General features: G+C 43.1%; 1 protein-coding gene across 1 annotated transcript in view; it reads left to right on the forward strand.

Moving 5' to 3' along the window:
• The window catches only part of ELAPOR1 (endosome-lysosome associated apoptosis and autophagy regulator 1), a 168,160-nt gene that overhangs the window by 38,422 nt on the left and 112,011 nt on the right, over positions 1-17,727 (forward strand). Inside the window, exons 2-4 of the mRNA XM_075264364.1 lie at positions 9,224-9,344; positions 13,047-13,224; positions 16,447-16,594. Of these exons, the coding sequence (XP_075120465.1) occupies positions 9,224-9,344; positions 13,047-13,224; positions 16,447-16,594 (447 nt within the window). The remainder of the gene's footprint in view (positions 1-9,223; positions 9,345-13,046; positions 13,225-16,446; positions 16,595-17,727) is intronic.

Here is a 17,727-nt window from a genome sequence, read left to right on the forward strand (position 1 = left end):
AGTAGTAAAAATTGTGGGTGCACATAACCCCCATATATTCTTTGAATTCCCAGTCAGACAATGGCACTGTATACCAGTATTAAAAATTGTGGGTGCACATAACCCCAATATATTCTTTGAATTCCCAGTCAGACAATGGCACTGTATACCAGTATTAAAAATTGTGGGTGCACATAACCCCCATATATTCTTTGAATTCCCAGTCAGACAATGGCACTGTATACCAGTATTAAAAATTGTGGGTGCACATAACCCCCATATATTCTTTGAATTCCCAGTCAGACAATGGCACTGTATACCAGTAGTAAAAATTGTGGGTGCACATAACCCCCATATATTCTTTGAATTCCCAGTCAGACAATGGCACTGTATACCAGTATTAAAAATTGTGGGTGCACATAACCCCCATATATTCTTTGAATTCCCAGTGAGACAATGGAACTGTATAGCAGTAGCAAAAATTGTGGGTGCACGTAACCCCCATATATTCTTTGAATTCCCAGTCAGACAATGGCACTATATACCAGTAGTAAAAATTGTGGGTGCACATAACCCCAATATATTCTTTGAATTCCCAGTCAGACAATGGCACTGTATACCAGTAGTAAAAATTGTGGGTGCACATAACCCCAATATATTCTTTGAATTCCCAGTCAGACAATGGCACTGTATACCAGTATTAAAAATTGTGGGTGCACATAACCCCCATATATTCTTTGAATTCCCAGTCAGACAATGGCACTATATACCAGTAGTAAAAATTGTGGGTGCACATAACCCCCATATATTCTTTGAATTCCCAGTCAGACAATGGCACTGTATACCAGTATTAAAAATTGTGGGTGCACATAACCCCCATATATTCTTTGAATTCCCAGTCAGACAATGGCACTGTATACCAGTAGTAAAAATTGTGGGTGCACATAACCCCCATATATTCTTTGAATTCCCAGTCAGACAATGGCACTATATACCAGTAGTAAAAATTGTGGGTGCACATAACCCCCATATATTCTTTGAATTCCCAGTCAGACAATGGCACTGTATACCAGTAGTAAAAATTGTGGGTGCACATAACCCCAATATATTCTTTGAATTCCCAGTCAGACAATGGCACTGTATACCAGTATTAAAAATTGTGGGTGCACATAACCCCCATATATTCTTTGAATTCCCAGTGAGACAATGGAACTGTATAGCAGTAGCAAAAATTGTGGGTGCACGTAACCCCCATATATTCTTTGAATTCCCAGTCAGACAATGGCACTATATACCAGTAGTAAAAATTGTGGGTGCACATAACCCCAATATATTCTTTGAATTCCCAGTGAGACAATGGCACTGTATACCAGTAGTAAAAATTGTGGGTGCACATAACCCCAATATATTCTTTGAATTCCCAGTCAGACAATGGCACTGTATACCAGTATTAAAAATTGTGGGTGCACATAACCCCCATATATTCTTTGAATTCCCAGTGATACAATGGAACTGTATAGAAGTAGCAAAAATTGTGGGTGCACGTAACCCCCATATATTCTTTGAATTCCCAGTCAGACAATGGCACTATATACCAGTAGTAAAAATTGTGGGTGCACATAACCCCAATATATTCTTTGAATTCCCAGTGAGACAATGGCACTGTATACCAGTAGTAAAAATTGTGGGTGCACATAACCCCAATATATTCTTTGAATTCCCAGTCAGACAATGGCACTGTATACCAGTATTAAAAATTGTGGGTGCACATAACCCCCATATATTCTTTGAATTCCCAGTGAGACAATGGCACTGTATAGCAGTAGCAAAAATTGTGGGTGCACGTCACCCCAATATATTCTTTGAATTCCCAGTCAGACAATGGCACTATATACCAGTAGCAAAAATTGTTGGTGTATATAGCCCCAATTCTATTGCTAGGGGACTTGCAGGGTATTTCTGAGGTGAAGGTGGGGGGGCACACCGTTGGAACGGGGATTTGGGGTGTATATATGGGGTATACGGGAATACACTGTCAGTGTGTTCCATTCAGGATCCTGGGAAAGCTGGGTTGCGGCGATTGAGCCCGTCAGTGCCACGTTACACTGACAAGCTTCTCCCTGGAATTGAAGTTATATGTAAGCCCAATATATTCTTTGAATTCCCAGTGAGACAATGGCACTATATGGCAGTAGCAAAAATAGTGGGTGTATATAGCCCCAATCCTATTGCTAGGGGACTTGCAGGGTATTTCTGGGGTGAAGGTGGGGGGGCACACCGTTGGAACGGGTATCGGGGGTATATATCGGGTATACGGGAATACACTGACAGTGTATTCCATTCAGGATCCTGGGAAAGCTGGGTTGCGGCGATTGAGCCCGTTAGTGCCACGTTACACTGACAAGCTTCTCCCTGGAATTTAGCTCTTATAAGAGCTGTTGGTTGTCTTCTCCTTCCTATCTAGCCTGTCCCTGCCTACCCAGAATCTAACCCCTAGCTAACTGGACGGAAACCTCCGTCCCCGGTGAATTGCAAGCTCAGAATGACGCGAAGCTGGGCGGCGCTGTTCTTTTAAATTAGAGGTCACATGTTTTCGGCAGCCAATGGGTTTTGCCTACTTTTTTCAACGTCACCGGTGTCGTAGTTCCTGTCCCACCTACCCTGCGCTGTTATTGGAGCAAAAAAGGCGCCAGGGAAGGTGGGAGGGGAATCGAGTAATGGCGCACTTTACCACGCGGTGTTCGATTCGATTCGAACATGCCGAACAGCCTAATATCCGATCGAACATGAGTTCGATAGAACACTGTTCGCTCATCTCTAGTAAGGAGTCATTAGAATGTTTACTCTATGCCTGTTGGGAGAGAAGAGGCTAGGCTGTGATAGCTAATAAATATTATAGAAATATATATATAATGTATATCCCAAATTAAATAACAAACAATGATTTATGAACCATTAAGGAAGAAAGAGCCATGAGCCTGGTATTACATCCTGGATCCGGCTCCTTTTTGCATGTTATCTATATATATATATATTTTTTTAACAGCATAAATTCTGCCAAACCAAACAGAAACCTGATGCCTCAAGCACAACTACAGTCATACTAAACCGTACTAAGATGTTTGCCTTTCTCACAACACACACACACATGCACACTATTATAGATACAATGATCTCCCATTTTTGTAGGAAATGTGTTTTATTCCCAGCAATGGCAAAAACAATGTATAAATGGGACACTATAAATGGACATTTACTGTGTATTTGTCAGCTTAATATACTGGCCTACGTAGGGGCAGCAAAATGACACTAGGACCAATGAATGACTGCAGTGCATATAAAGGGAATTTGTTAGCAGAAAACAGCCTAATGTTTTAGTTTTTTTTGTTTTTCTAAATCAAGTTGTCACGGGATGGTTAGAGTCCGGCAATAGGCAATGTGTAATATATATTTCATGTGGAATGTATTCTCTAACCTGTTGTAAACATCAGTGTGTAGTTGGCTGATTCGGGTCTAGTGTGTTAGCACATTGTATGCAAATACCTCTAACTAGTGAGGACCAGTGAGGACAATGGGTGGAGATAATCTGATCAGTGTCTCCAAGAAGATGTTGGATGGTGCATTGTCCATAGTAGACAGGGAGTCTGCTCTCCTTGGTATAGGTGAGGGGGGAAGGATCTGTGACTCAGCCCTTCCCACCCACAGATATAGGTGTAACAGTTTTAGTATATAGTTGTAGCAGCAGTTAGTATGTGTTAGCCGGCCTGTGCACAGCTCTGTAGAGAGCCAGGATATAGTTACAGGACCAAGGAACCAAAGTTATCATTGGATTGTGACTTCTGTGGACTTATTGTTATTACGGTTGATGTGACCGCTGCCGGCTACTAACTTTGTGGATTACAATAAATTGCTGTTGTCTCCCGACCTCTTGCGTCCGTGTTGATTCAAAAGACCATCCGGAGGAAGACGTATACCTTTGCTCCGTGACACAAGTTTTATGTTAAACTTATTCACAATTTTAGTAAGGTTTTTTTTTTTTTAAATAAAATGTCCATGTTGTATTCTGCATTCCTGACTTTGGCCAGAACGTCAAACAATATGCTGAGACTTCCTGCCTTCTGTAGTAGATTTTTTTTTGCAGCAGCCACTCCTCTTATCAGCACACTGATATTCACATCTATCATATATATGTAGATAAGACACAGAATCCATCAGATGTAATAGGTTTCACAGCATATGAATGTCTCCCCCCTTTCTGTGCAATGACCTCTGCAGACATGAGCATGATTAAAAACCTCTCCTATAAAATTCCAAAGGATCTGGACCAGACCATTTTAACTAAGGCTCTTGGTTCATCTACCGGAGACTAGAAGTCGCAAACTACTTTAGGCTGACGCTGGGTTCACACCAGCGTTCGGGTCTCCATTATCAGGTTTCTGTATGCAGAAGACGGAAACCTGTAATGCTAAGTCTGGCCATGAGCGCCGTTGAGCCTTTTATGTTCTCTGCAGCTTAACCGTTTTTTTTTTTTAAACCGGACACAGAGTACTGCATGTCCGACTCTGTGTCTGGTTTAAAAAAAAACGGTTTCGCCGCGGAGAGCATAAAACGCTCACTGGCGCTCACGGCCAGACACTTTTCAAACCCATTCAAATGATTGGGTTTGAAAGATACCTGCAGGTTTCCGTCTCCTGCCCTGTTTTGTGCAGGAAACGGAAACCTGCAGAACAGAGTCCCAGGCGCAGATGTGAACGAGCACTTAGTGGCAAGAATTGGAATTGCAAGATTTTAGGATTTTTTAAAAATATGTATAATAACATGGAAAATAAAAAATCTCACCAATAATTCCTATAAAATATATTTAGATTTAATATAAAAGCATGATTTAAATAAAGGGGTCATTTGTTGGTAACACTTTCCCTCTTTAAGGGAGCCTTCACGCGGAGTAAACGCGCATGTATTTTTGGAAAATACACGTGTAAAAATACGCCTGTAAAAATACACCTGTAAAATGTCATTGAAGTCAATGGAAGGCTTTTTTTACCTATTGCTTTCAATGTGATACGAGCGTAAACTCTGTGAGAGAGCTGCTTAACTATGTGCTATAGGTAGTGGAGTAAGTACTGCTGTAGCAACCATAGCAGTGTACCCAGATATTTTGGGTAAGGACATTATACTGTGTGTAGGGGCCATTGTGGGACATTATAGTGCATGGAGGGTTCACTATATGACATTATACTGTGTGCAGGGTCCACTATCATACCTCCCAACTTTTGAAGAACCGAGAGAGGGACAAAATGTGCGGCGCGCTACGCGCACTGCGGCAAATTTAGCCCCGCCCACTTTTGTGCTGACTCCACCCACTCGTTAATTTTTCATGTGCCCGCACACAGTATAATCCTCCTACAGTCACCCGTAAATTATATGTCCCCCCTCTATCTCTCCCCCAGTTTCATATACACCCTTCATCTGCCCCAGATTCATGTTCCTCCATCTCTGCCCCCAGATTCATGTCCCCACATCTCTGCCCCCAGATTCATGTCCCCACATCTCTGCCCCCAGATTCATGTCCCCACATCTCTGCCCCCAGATTCATGTCCCTCCATCTCTGCCCCCAGATTCATGTCCCTCCATCTCTGCCCCCAGATTCATGTCCCTCCATCTCTGCCCCCAGATTCATGTCCCCCATCTCTGCCCCCAGATTCATGTCCCTCCATCTCTGATCACAGATTCCTGTCCCTCCATCTCTGCCCCCAGATTCATGTCCCTCCATCTCTGCCCCCAGATTCATGTCCCCCATCTCTGCCCCCAGATTCATGTCCCTCCATCTCTGCCCACAGATTCCTGTCCCTCCATCTCTGCCCCCAGATTCATGTCCCCACATCTCTGCCCCCAGATTCATGTCCTCTCCCATCTCTGCCCCCAGTGCCATGCCGTCCTCTCCATCTCTGCCCCCACTGTCATACCGTCCTCTCCTTCCACTGCCCCCAGATTCACGTTCCACCTCCACATTAAACTTACCTTCTCCTCCGCTCCCTCGCCGCTCTCTGCCCGCCTCTCTCGCTGACACATGCGGCTGAAGCTGCTCGCGTGCTCGCTTCGCCGCTGCGTGTCTCTCTCGCTGACACATGCGGCTGAAGCGAGGAGCTGACCTGTGTCAGCTCCTCGCTTCGCCGCTGCCGCCGGCTCCTGGCTTGTCACATCGCGTCTACAAGCCAGGAGCCGGCGGCAGCAGCGAAGCGAGATGCTGACACAGGTCAGCTCCTCGCTTCAGCCGCATGTGTCAGCGAGAGAGACACGCAGCGGCGAAGCGAGCACGCGAGCAGCTTCAGCCGCATGTGTCAGGGAGAGACGCGGGCAGCGGCGAAGCGAGGAGCTGACCTGTGTCAGCTCCTTCCTTCAGCCGCATATGTGTTCAACTCAGATCTGCGTCCTCTGGACGCAGATCTGAGTTGAAATCGGGACATACCTCCCTCCAACCGGGACCGCGGGACATGTCACCCAAATCGTGACTGTCCCGCGGAAATCAGAACGGTTGGGAGGTATGCACTATGGCAGATTATACTGTGAAGAGGGGCCACTATGGCACATTATACCATGTGTAGGACACTTTCAGGCATTAAATGGAGCTTTATTTTGTGTTAGGGCCAGGAAAAGGGGTGTTATGCCATGGGATATCATTCCATATGAATCATGTATGCACTAAGAAAATGGATCTGATTTAAGTGTGGCTTCCTTTCTCTTGGTTTCATTTTCTCTCGTCTCTATTTCCTGGTTTCAGTTGAAAAAATGTCTTTGTACCGTGTACTGGTTTCAGTTGGTGAGTGGGCTTAGCCTGTGTGATATAGAACTATTTCATTCACCTGTGTGATATAGAACTAAGGCCTGCTTCTCTTGTGATGAACACTGTTATGTCTGAATTCACATTCGGAAATAATAGAGGCTATGTTCCAGCCCTGATCAGGGTTTAGAAGACAATTGCTCTTTGACTAATGGAGCTTTTTTGTGAGGACTTCAAAAATGACCAGACCAGAGAATGATCACCAGCCTATCCACTACAGCTAAACAGTAGAAGAGGTAATGAAGCTGGAAGAGGCAATGAGCTGGAAATGCTGAGGACGCATAATCAGCAGTATCTGACATGGAGCAAGATATATGCTTGATAAGTGCCCCCAAATACCTTTAGCAATATTTTGAGTGATTTCTAGCTTCGGTGACCGCACTTTGGCATCAGACGCCTCAATTTCCTTACAGAAAAAGGCACTGCCTTCAGATGTCTCGATTCCTATAATGTAGATGGAAGGGATTAGTGCAGCGTTTTCATTCACTTCAAGCGTCCACATGATCTTTGCTGGTTCTACTCTGAAAAGAGCATGTCATGCAATAACATAGGTAGGTTTGAGGTTACCATGAATGATATGTCCTCATAGATGTGACTAAGAAGCCCATGCCATGTCAGACATGAAAAGGAGAAGGAGCCATAGCTCTATTGCACACGCATCGACAGAAGTGAAAGAAGTGATGATTTGGGCCCAGGAGATCAGGACATGAAGACAGGTAAGTATGATGAGGTGGAGGGTAGGAAATATTGTTGACTCTCCATTTCCGGAACGGGAACGTTGTGGGGAAATCAGAAAATGTGCCGGCGATCAGGGCAAATATATATTTTTGATAAAGTAAGTTAGCAAGAAGTCAGGTGGGTGGGAGGGTGTTTGTTTAGTATTAAATTATCATTTTATCCTGGACAACACCTTTTAAGCTACAAAGTTAAGACAGAGGCCCCACATTGCAGAAATGTAGCTTTTTTTGTTGAATTTTTTGCTGCAGCTTTCTGAGCCAAAGCCAAGAATGGCTACAAAAGGAATGTGAAATATATAGAAAGCGCTTATATTTAAAGAGGACCTTTCACCATATCCGGGCACAGGCAGTGTTATATACTGCCGGAAAGCTGACAGTGCGGTGTGAAGAGCTTACGGTCCGGTGCCGTAGCTCTTCTATGGTCAGAAGGGCGTTTCTGACCATTAGCCAGAGACGTCCTTCTGCCTCGCGGCGCCTATCACGCTGTGCTGTGGAGCGGGGAGGAACGCCCCGAATTCAATATAACACTGCCTGTGCCCGGATATGGTGAAAGGTCCTCTTTAAGTTTTTCTGGACTGGAGGGCAGGTTGGTAGTGGGAGCCTTCCAGTCCACACCTGTGGTCCACTACAGTTTTTTTTTCCCCTTAGTCCCAGGTGCACACGGGTGAGGCTTCCTCATGGCCATTACTGGGGAAGGAAGCCTGGTAAAAGGGGGCTGATAGTGTTTGCAGCCAGAGTGAGACAAAGCACTCCTGGGACGGTATGTACCGTTTGGCCACTGCTTTTGACAATATGTTTGACCTGCTCTAGCATAGAGAGGTATCTTTATGTTCAGTTACAGCCAGACAGGCAGTGGCGTAACTACCGTGGTAGCAGCTGCCACAGGGCTCGGGACATTAGGGGCCCAGCGACAGCCGCTACCGCTGCATTTTTTTAAAAAAAAATAGGCCGTTACTCCAGCCGGTAACGGGCCCTATATACCAGGATCGGTAAGTGACGACGCGGGCCCCACAAGCACTATTATACCCGGGGGTCTTTTTGGACCCCCGAGTATAACGATCGGAGGCCTGGGAGAGGTAAGATAACATAAAAAACTGTGTTACTTACCTCTCCAGGCAGGCTTCGGCCCTGGTCACATGACGTCCCGGAAGATGACCGACAGCGATGGAGAATGCAGGGGAGTCGGGAGATAGGTAAAGTAACAGTAGATTGTTATGTTTGTATTCCTCTGGGTCTTCGATTATTATACTCTGGGGTCTTTCAGACCCCAGAGTATAATAATTGTTCATGTGTGTCCACAATGGGACATAATACTGTGTACTGGGGCCAGTATGGGGACATAGTACTGTGTACTGGGGCCATATGGGGACATAATACTGTGTACTGGGGCCAGTATGGGGACATAATACTGTGGGCAGGGGGGGGCATGTTAAAAGTTCACCACGGAGCCCCGCTATTCCTAGTTACGCCGCTGCAGACAGGCTTAGGTTTTGTTTCTTTTGTTTTGCTGGCACTGTGTTTTATGCTGAAGACACTAAAATAAAACACTGCGGATTTTGAACCTACTGCCTGTCTGACCCATGTCATTGCCATACACCACCGTGTGAGCTGGACCCCTTACAGTATTTATTGACATTGCATTATGTTTTTCTTCACCATTTTGCAGTCAGAATACCATTATGAATATACAGAATGTGACAGTGATGGAACAAGATGGCGTGTGGCTGTCCCTCATACCCCTGGACTCTGCACAGGTCTACCAGATCCAGTCAAAGGAACAAAATGTTGTAAGTTTATTGCAGCAATAAGTTTGTTTAAAGTCTGCATTATAAAATATTTTTTTTTTTACAAATCAATCAAAAGCATCATGCTGGAGAACTTATTCATATATGCCTAACCCTCTAGTTATCTTTTGCTGTCCATTACTCTGCTCCCCTCTGTACTTTCTTAGTTCGTCACCCTCAGACTATGTTCACATCTGTTGACTCTACTTCAGTGTCCTCTAAAATTCAAAGGAGAAAAAAGTCCTACATGGAGGACTATTTGCTCGTCTAGTTTCAGTTTTATAACGACAGACATCTGACTGACCCCATTATGCTTTCGGGTTCGTCAGGGAACACTGGCTCCAGGTATTTTCCCGATGGACTCAAGCAACGGAGAGGCGATTCTAGTGTGAACCTAATCTCAGCCAGTTGTCAAGAGTTTTGTGTATCCAGCTCTGTGAGATGTTGAATACAGTTTCTGTTTGACTGGTGGAGGAGGGGAATCTCCTTCCTGCTCACTACAGACAACTTCAAACAGTGGTAGCAACTCTCTCTATACTTACTTTTGTTTCCTGCAAAAAAATTAAACCCTCAACCAACTCTGTAAAACGAAAAAATAAAAATGTTACGCCTCTCAGAACATGGTGATGTAAAAATAATTGATTTATTTTGTAATGGTGTCATTACAAAATGCATCTCATGCCACAAAAAAACAGGCCTCAAATGGCTACATCAGCAGAAAAATAAAGAAAATATAGCTTGTACAATATGAAGGCAAAACAAATCATTAGAACACAACTGGCTGTAGCAGGAAGGGAATGTATAAGCTGGGTGAGCGTATATTGGGTTACACCCCAGATTTAGAGCTAAGGAGGGAAAATAAACCAGAAGTAGCCCCCAGAGTGTCACCCTCCCAACAATAGGAACTACTGGGGAAATAGTACGGAATTTGGTGTTCCCAATGCACTCCACAAAGCTTCCATATTCGCTTTTCACCATCTGCTGTGCATTCACATCTGGTATACTAATGCCCACTACATACCCTCATAAATTTTTTAATGGGGCATTTTTCAAAATGGGGTAACTCCTTTGGGGAATCCACTTTTCTAGTACCTTAGATGTTCTGTAAATATGACTTGGCATCCTGATACCGAACATCTAAATCTGCACTCCAAAAGCCGCATAGCTCTCCTTCCATTGTTCCCAAACTGCAGTTTATACCCACATGTATGACACTTTTGTATCCAGGATAACGTACTTAATGTCATATGTGAGTATAAACTGCTGATTGGGCACAATCAGGCATAGAAGGGAAGGAGTGCTATTTGGTTTTTGGGTGCCACTACACTTTTGCAGAGCTGAAACGCCAGTAAAGTGGAATCCCCCGACGTGACATTTTAGAAAATACACCTCTGAAGGATTTTATCCAGGGGTACAGGAAGCATTTTTAACCCCCAAGTGTTGCTATAATTTATTAACAAAAAATAATATGCAGCTGATTGTGAAAGCTGAAAATGCCAATTTTTCCAGAAATATATAATTTCAGTGCATAATATATTGTGCCCAACCTGCATGAGAGACGAATTCTCCAAAAGCTGTTGTGCCTGGGATATTCTATTAACAGTTTTTGGAGTGTGTGTCTCTGCTGACATAAGCAGGGCACAACATATGGCGTATCTATGGAAAAATTTCATTTTCACTTTCATTATCAGCTTTGCATTAATTTTTGAAAATTAAATAAATTCAACACTCAAGGGCCAACAATGCTCACTACACCACTTGATAAATCCCTTCACTGGTGTAGTTTTCAAAATGGGGTGACATGTCTGTGGATTTCACTTTACTGGCAATTCAGGGACTCTGCAAAAGTGGCATGACGTCCAAAAACCAATCTGTGCTCCAAAAGCTAAAAGCTAAAAAGCTTTTGTGCCCAGCTGTTCCCAAGCAGCATTTTATACCCACATATAACATTAAAGAGGAACTTTCACTATCCCAAGGCTGTGCAGTTTTCTGCATCATGTTATGTGCTGCTGCACAGACTCTGGGGCACTTTGAATTTTGTCTCTAGCTTCCCTTGTTGCGGAGTTCTGAACCCTGTTATTTTTGGTGCCTTGTATGTTAATTAAGCCCTTCATTGTCAGAAAGGGGTTTCTGACAGTGAAGGGAACAGCAACATCATTCTGACACTGTCCAATTAGCAGTGAACAGTTTCAGAGCAACTTCAGCAGCATGATCTGGCGACGTCTCTCGAAATCACGCACTTCTCTATTTACAGGACTGAGAAGAAGAGTCGGAGGAGCGATTCATTGTAGCGATGTCACTGAAATTTTCCTGTGGCCCACTTCAGAACTCTCCCTGGAATCGCTCCTCCGACTCTTCTTCTCAATCCTGTAAACAACATGGCGTCCAGAAAGTCCCTGTAAACCTATACTCCAAAAGCAAAAAAAGGCAGTGCTCCTTCCCTTCTGAGCCCTGTTGTGGGCCCAAGCAGCAGTTTACACCCACATACAGTACAGACCAAAAGTTTGGACACACCTTCTCATTCAAAGAGATTTCTGTATTTTCATGACTATGAAAATTGTAGATTCACACTGAATGCATCAAAAGTATTAATTAACACATGTGGAATTATATACTTAAAAAAAAAAGTGTGAAACAACTGAAAATATATCTTAAATTCTAGGTTCTTCAAAGTAGCCACCTTTTGCTTTGATTACTGCTTTGCACACTCTTGGCATTTTCTTGATGAGCTTCAAGAGGTAGTCACCTGAAATAGTCTTCCAACAGTCTTGAAGGAGTTCCCTGAGATGCTTAGCACTTGTTGGCGCCTTTGCCTTCACTCTGCGGTCCAGCTCACCCCAAACCATCTCGATTGGGTTCAGGTCTGGTGACTGTGGAGGCCAGGTCATCTGGCTTAGCACCCCATCACTCTCCTTCTTGGTCAAATAGCCCTTACACAGCCTGGAGGTGTGTTTGAGGCCATGGTCCTGTTGAAAAATAAATGATGGTCCAACTAAACACAAACCGGATGGAATAGCATGCCACTGCAGGATTCTGTGGTAGCCGTGCTGGTTCAGTATGCCTTCAATTTTGAATAAATCCCCAACAGTGTCACCAGCAAAGCACCCCCACACCTCCTCCTCCATTCTTCACGGTGGGAACCAGGCATGTAGCGTCCATCCGTTCACCTTTTCTGCGTTGCGCAAAGATCTCAAATTTGGACTCATCAGACATAACATACTTACTGGAGTGATTTGCAGAGGACTGTATTGGCAATTTAGTGTGTAGCCACTTTATTTGCTATATATTCAAAGTGGCACACATGTTTTGTTTTAAAGAATCAGCTAGAACTCTATAAATCCACTTACACTTAATATGTAACCGAATGGGTCCCTTTATGAATATTAGTAGGGGGTGGTATTAAGAGGGTATTAGCTGATTTCTATATTATGCACTATTTATAAGGTTTTTTTTTAGAGAATTATCAATAAAATTTTATTTTTAATTTTTCAATATTGACACATCTTTGCTATTTTTTAAGTATATTTCTCCAATATGGATTCCATAGATCATATTGTCACATGCTGCAGTTACATGGAGCAACATGGAAAATAGGGTGATGCTGTTTCAGAATACAACTCACATTCAGATTCCCTTTGCATTAAACATAATACTTAAAAGAATGTTTTGAAGTGGTAGTGATTTAATGGCTGTTTTCTTCTCTAGCCTTCTCCTGTACTGCAGGGCAGTACCTGGACATGACATTGCAAGAATGTACCCCATGTGTAAAAGGAACATACTCTTTGGGGACAGGTATTCATTTTGACGAGTGGACAGAACTTCCACATGGTTTCAGGACCTTCTCAGACAACATATTTGGAACAGAGAATGGGAACTGTAACATGTAAGTAAGATCATTTGTGGATTATTTAACAACCTTAAACTTGTATTAAATATGCAAAATTGTCCCCCAGAATATCACTTTTTTAATTGTATACTTTTTATATACTTTTTAATACAGTTATGCAAAAAAACAAGGTACACCCCCTTTGAATTCTATGGTTTAACATATCATTCATGACATATTAAACATCTGGATCTTAGAAAGTCTTAAAATTAGCTAAATACAACTTGAGATGAACCACAACATATGACTAATTACACTGTAATTTTTTCATAAAAACTAATCAAAATAGAAAAGCAATGTATAAAAAAAATAACAAACAAAAGAAAACCATTTCTTCTGGAGAAATTAAAAGGGCAAGTAGCAACCAATTGTTTTCTAATCAAATGCCATTGATTAAAGGGGTTATCCCATCTCAAAGATCCTATCTATACTGCTAGCATATGTGGATTCAAGACTTTTCCTAAATACTTTTCCTTCAGCAAAACTGCTTTGTTTGGCCGCTATCTGAGATTATTCACTTTATTGTTTACACTGCGCTTCCGTAACTACGGACCTGGGGATGATCTTATCTCTCCGCCTAGGACAAGTGTCGTAACTCCCTGCTCTCAGGAGGGGAGGGGTAGCTGAGTGCTCGGAACCAGCTTATATTTCTTCCAGTTATCAGTTGGCTAATTGATTTTTGATAATAAGGGCTGAGACGGGAAGTCTGTTACCTCTGTATGTAAACACAGACCTAAAACTGAGTTTATTACAAGCTGACTCTTGGTCCTGTGGCATGTAAATTACACACACAACGATGACAACATGATTGATCTAGTCTTCCTCTGATTCCTTGCATTTTCTAAATTCACTAACTCTTCTCTGTCCCTTTCTGATCATAACCTTCTGTCTCTATGTGCTATTAACACCCAGCACCTCTCAGACACTCTACAGTCCACACTGTCCCCGATTTCTTCACTCCTCTGTCCCAATCTGGCCACCAGTCACTATAATGAAACCCCTCCTCTCAAAAGTTTCAACACCGGAATTGGCAACCTCAGGCACTTGTCTTCAGCGGTGCTCTAAGTGTACTGAATGTCTGTGGGGAAAAAAAAAAAAATCACATACATCTGCAGAGTTCCTTCACTTCACTTGATGTGTATGTTCAAAACCTATAGCTCTGCTCTTCACCTCACAAAACAAGCTATTTAAAGTCTCTCATCTAGGGTTGAGCGATCGGGATCAGAAAAGATCGGATTTCAATCGGCGATCGAGTAAATTTCACGATCGCGATCGAAATTCTGACCCGATCTTTTCCAGCGGGATCGAGATCGGAGGTTATCTCAAGATCGACTCAACCCTAAAAGTGACTTTTCCCATAGAGAAGCATTGACTAGGGTGGAGGATCGGGTTCAGAAAAGACCAGATTCCGATCGGCGATCGAGCAAATTTCATGATCAGGATCGAGATCGGCTGGAAAATGATCGGAAATCGGATTTTAAAATCGATCTTGAAATCTCAAGATCGGCTCAACCCTACTCTCATCTCTTCTCTCCAGTTACCCTAAAAGACTCTGAAACTTCCCACTCCTTATTTACTTTCAAGGTGCATGCGCCATTCACAGACCTCTGTGCAGCAGACCTGGCCAGCTATTTCTATGACAAAATTTGAGTTCATAGGGGTCCGATTATATTTTGCAGTGGGGCTCAGGAGCTTTAGGGTACACATCTGGGCCTCAGGGATTTGCTTTGGATTGGTTTGGGCATGTGAGCTAGCCCTTGAAGGAAACATGAATGCCCTACAGCACCCAGAGGGAACCCTGGCAAGTGGAGGCAGAGCGCTATAGTGGTCTAGAAAACCCATAAACTGGCAGGGAGAATAGATACATTGGCATCTGTACCCACTGGGGAGAATGTATATAATGCCAGCTTAACAGACAAGGCAGGATACTGTCAAACAACTTAAAATAACCCCGGGACTGCTTGAACAGTGTTTCACAACCTTTTTCAAGGGAAGTAACCTTCAGTGAGAAAATGCCCCAACCAAAAACCAGCAAAGTAGGAATTATTTATAAAAATGACTTTTTTTAGTGTCTGTATCATCAGTAATGGCCCTTTCACTTTCCCTAAATGTAGGATATAATGGCCCCACCTCCCCGAGTATTATAATTACCCTCACAAGTCTCTACATGAAATATAATGGTTCCCACAGTACCCCTACATGTAATATAAAGACCCCTATTATGGGCTCGTGTTCAATGGCCTTTAAGTTGTAAGCTGCATTCAGTACTGCTTCCAGCTTCCTCTCTGCTGTAGGGGCCGACTGCTAATGTCACAGCAGGTCCAAGAGCAGATAAGGAGTGGAAAGTAGAGTGGTGAGTCCTGAATGTGGCATACACTTGCTCTCTGGAGTGCTTGTAAATGTAATGAGTGTGTCTATCAGTAGTGATGGAGATGCTCATTGTGAATGTAAAGTAAGGATGGTGTTGATCCTTGATGGGAAGGGGGAACATGTGTGTGTCAGTGGCAATCAGCATGGCACAGTCCCCTGATAGTGGGGCATTCTACCCAGGGTACGCAGACTGTAGACTAAGGGTCTATTCACACAGAGTTTTTTGCAGGTGGATTTTGATGTGGAATCCGCCTCAAAATCCTCCTTCAAGAAAGGCTCCCATTCGTTTGAATGGGAGCCGCTTGCTTTTTTCTCCCACTAGCGATTTTTTTTTTTTTTTTTTTTCCGCTAGCAAGAAAAAGAAGGGACATGCCCATTTTTACAGCGGTGTGAGACTCACTTCCGATTAGGCCCATTCATTTGGGCCTAATCAGGGATGCTGCAAAGGGATGCCAGTGCACTTACATCGGCATCCCGTCGCGGCTAGCTATGCAGAGAGTTAACACGGCAGAAAAGGTTTCTGCAATGTGAACGTACCCTTAGGAGCACTGTGCTAGAAGAAGCAGCACCCACCATCAATGTTGCATATGGTTTACTGCACTGTTCCATCTCCATTTTTTTCTTTTTTTTTGTATTCAGTGGCATTTATACATATATACGGAGACAAAAATTACACTTACAGTAGTAATTCCGAAAAGTTGTGTTTACTATGTATGTCATGAGCTGTATAATTACGTAGTAAAAAAAAATGCAATCTGAATACAGTCATGGGTGTATATTTATATCTTACAGTTTCTTAATGTGAACAAGTTCATAGTTATTAGATACAACTAATTTATCTTCTTTTAGGTCACAGTGGGAGCCCCGTGGAGAGTATGTGGCATCAAATAATGATGAATGTACAGCGACTTTAATATACTCAGTGAACTTGAAACAAGAAGGGACTATCAGCTTTGAATATTTATATCCTGATAACAACATTGCTTTTGAATTCTTTGTAAGTATCTTTCAAATCACCCAAATTAATATTAGAAGCACTACTGCATTTAAAGGGCTCTATCATTGGGAAAAGTCATTTTTAGATAAGCACATGATTCAATAGCCTTTAGAAAGGCTATTTCACATGGACCTTTTGTATGTAAATCGCCTTAGTAGATTTTGAATAAGTCCGTTTTTATTCATATGCTAATTAGCTTGCACCATCCACTGGAAGTGTCTCTGTGCACTGTCTGCTCTTTGCGTATGTACAGCAGAGATGAGTCATCAGCACAGCAGCCTCTGCTGTACATACACACGGAGCTTACGTGTGGGAAGTTAGCGGGAGATTAGGTCAGAGATATATGGAGGGGACAGGTTGTGGTAGCTTTGTATGTCAGCATTAGTATTTTGAACTCTATTCGCTGGGTAACAGGTAACCAGTGAAGGGACTGACAAAGGGGAGTGGCCGATAAAGAACAGGGAAGAGGTGTATTAACCGAACAGCACAGTTTAAGGTGGACTGGAGAGGGGCGAGAGTATTTGCTGGGAGGCTATGGAGAAGCGTGTTACAGTAATCTAAGCGGGAGATAATGAGGGCATGGACTAGCATCTCTGCAGTTTCTGGGTTGAGGAAGGAGTGGATTGGATGGATGTTCTTTACTTGGAGATAGCAGTAGGTGTTGAGGGTTTGGATGTGCTGCTTGAAGCATAGGTCAGAGTCCAAGGTTCTCCAAAGGCAGTGGACCCGTGGGACTGTGGCAAGTGTGGTTCCATTAACTTTGATAGATTGGTCAGGTAGGGGGGTTCATGTGAGGTGGGGAAAAGATGATGAACTACATTTTCTCCATGTTGAGTTTGAGAAAGCGAGAGGAAAGAAAGGAGGCTACGCCTGATAGACACTCTGGAACTCCGAACAATAGAGAGGTAGTATCTGATATAGAGATATATATTTGAATGTCGTCCATGTAACAATGGTATTGAAAACCATGAGATTCTATGAGTTGGCCGAGGGTGTAGATGGAGAAAAGGAGGAGTTCTAGGATGGAGCTTTAAGGGTCACCTACAGTTGAATGTGCGGTTGGTGATGTATGAGGACATCCAGGAAAGGGCCAAGTCTGTGATGCCAAGGGGTGAGAGAGTTTCTAATGAGAG

The sequence above is a fragment of the Leptodactylus fuscus genome, chromosome 2 (genome assembly GCF_031893055.1).
Source record: "Leptodactylus fuscus isolate aLepFus1 chromosome 2, aLepFus1.hap2, whole genome shotgun sequence".
Lineage (NCBI taxonomy): Eukaryota > Metazoa > Chordata > Amphibia > Anura > Leptodactylidae > Leptodactylus > Leptodactylus fuscus.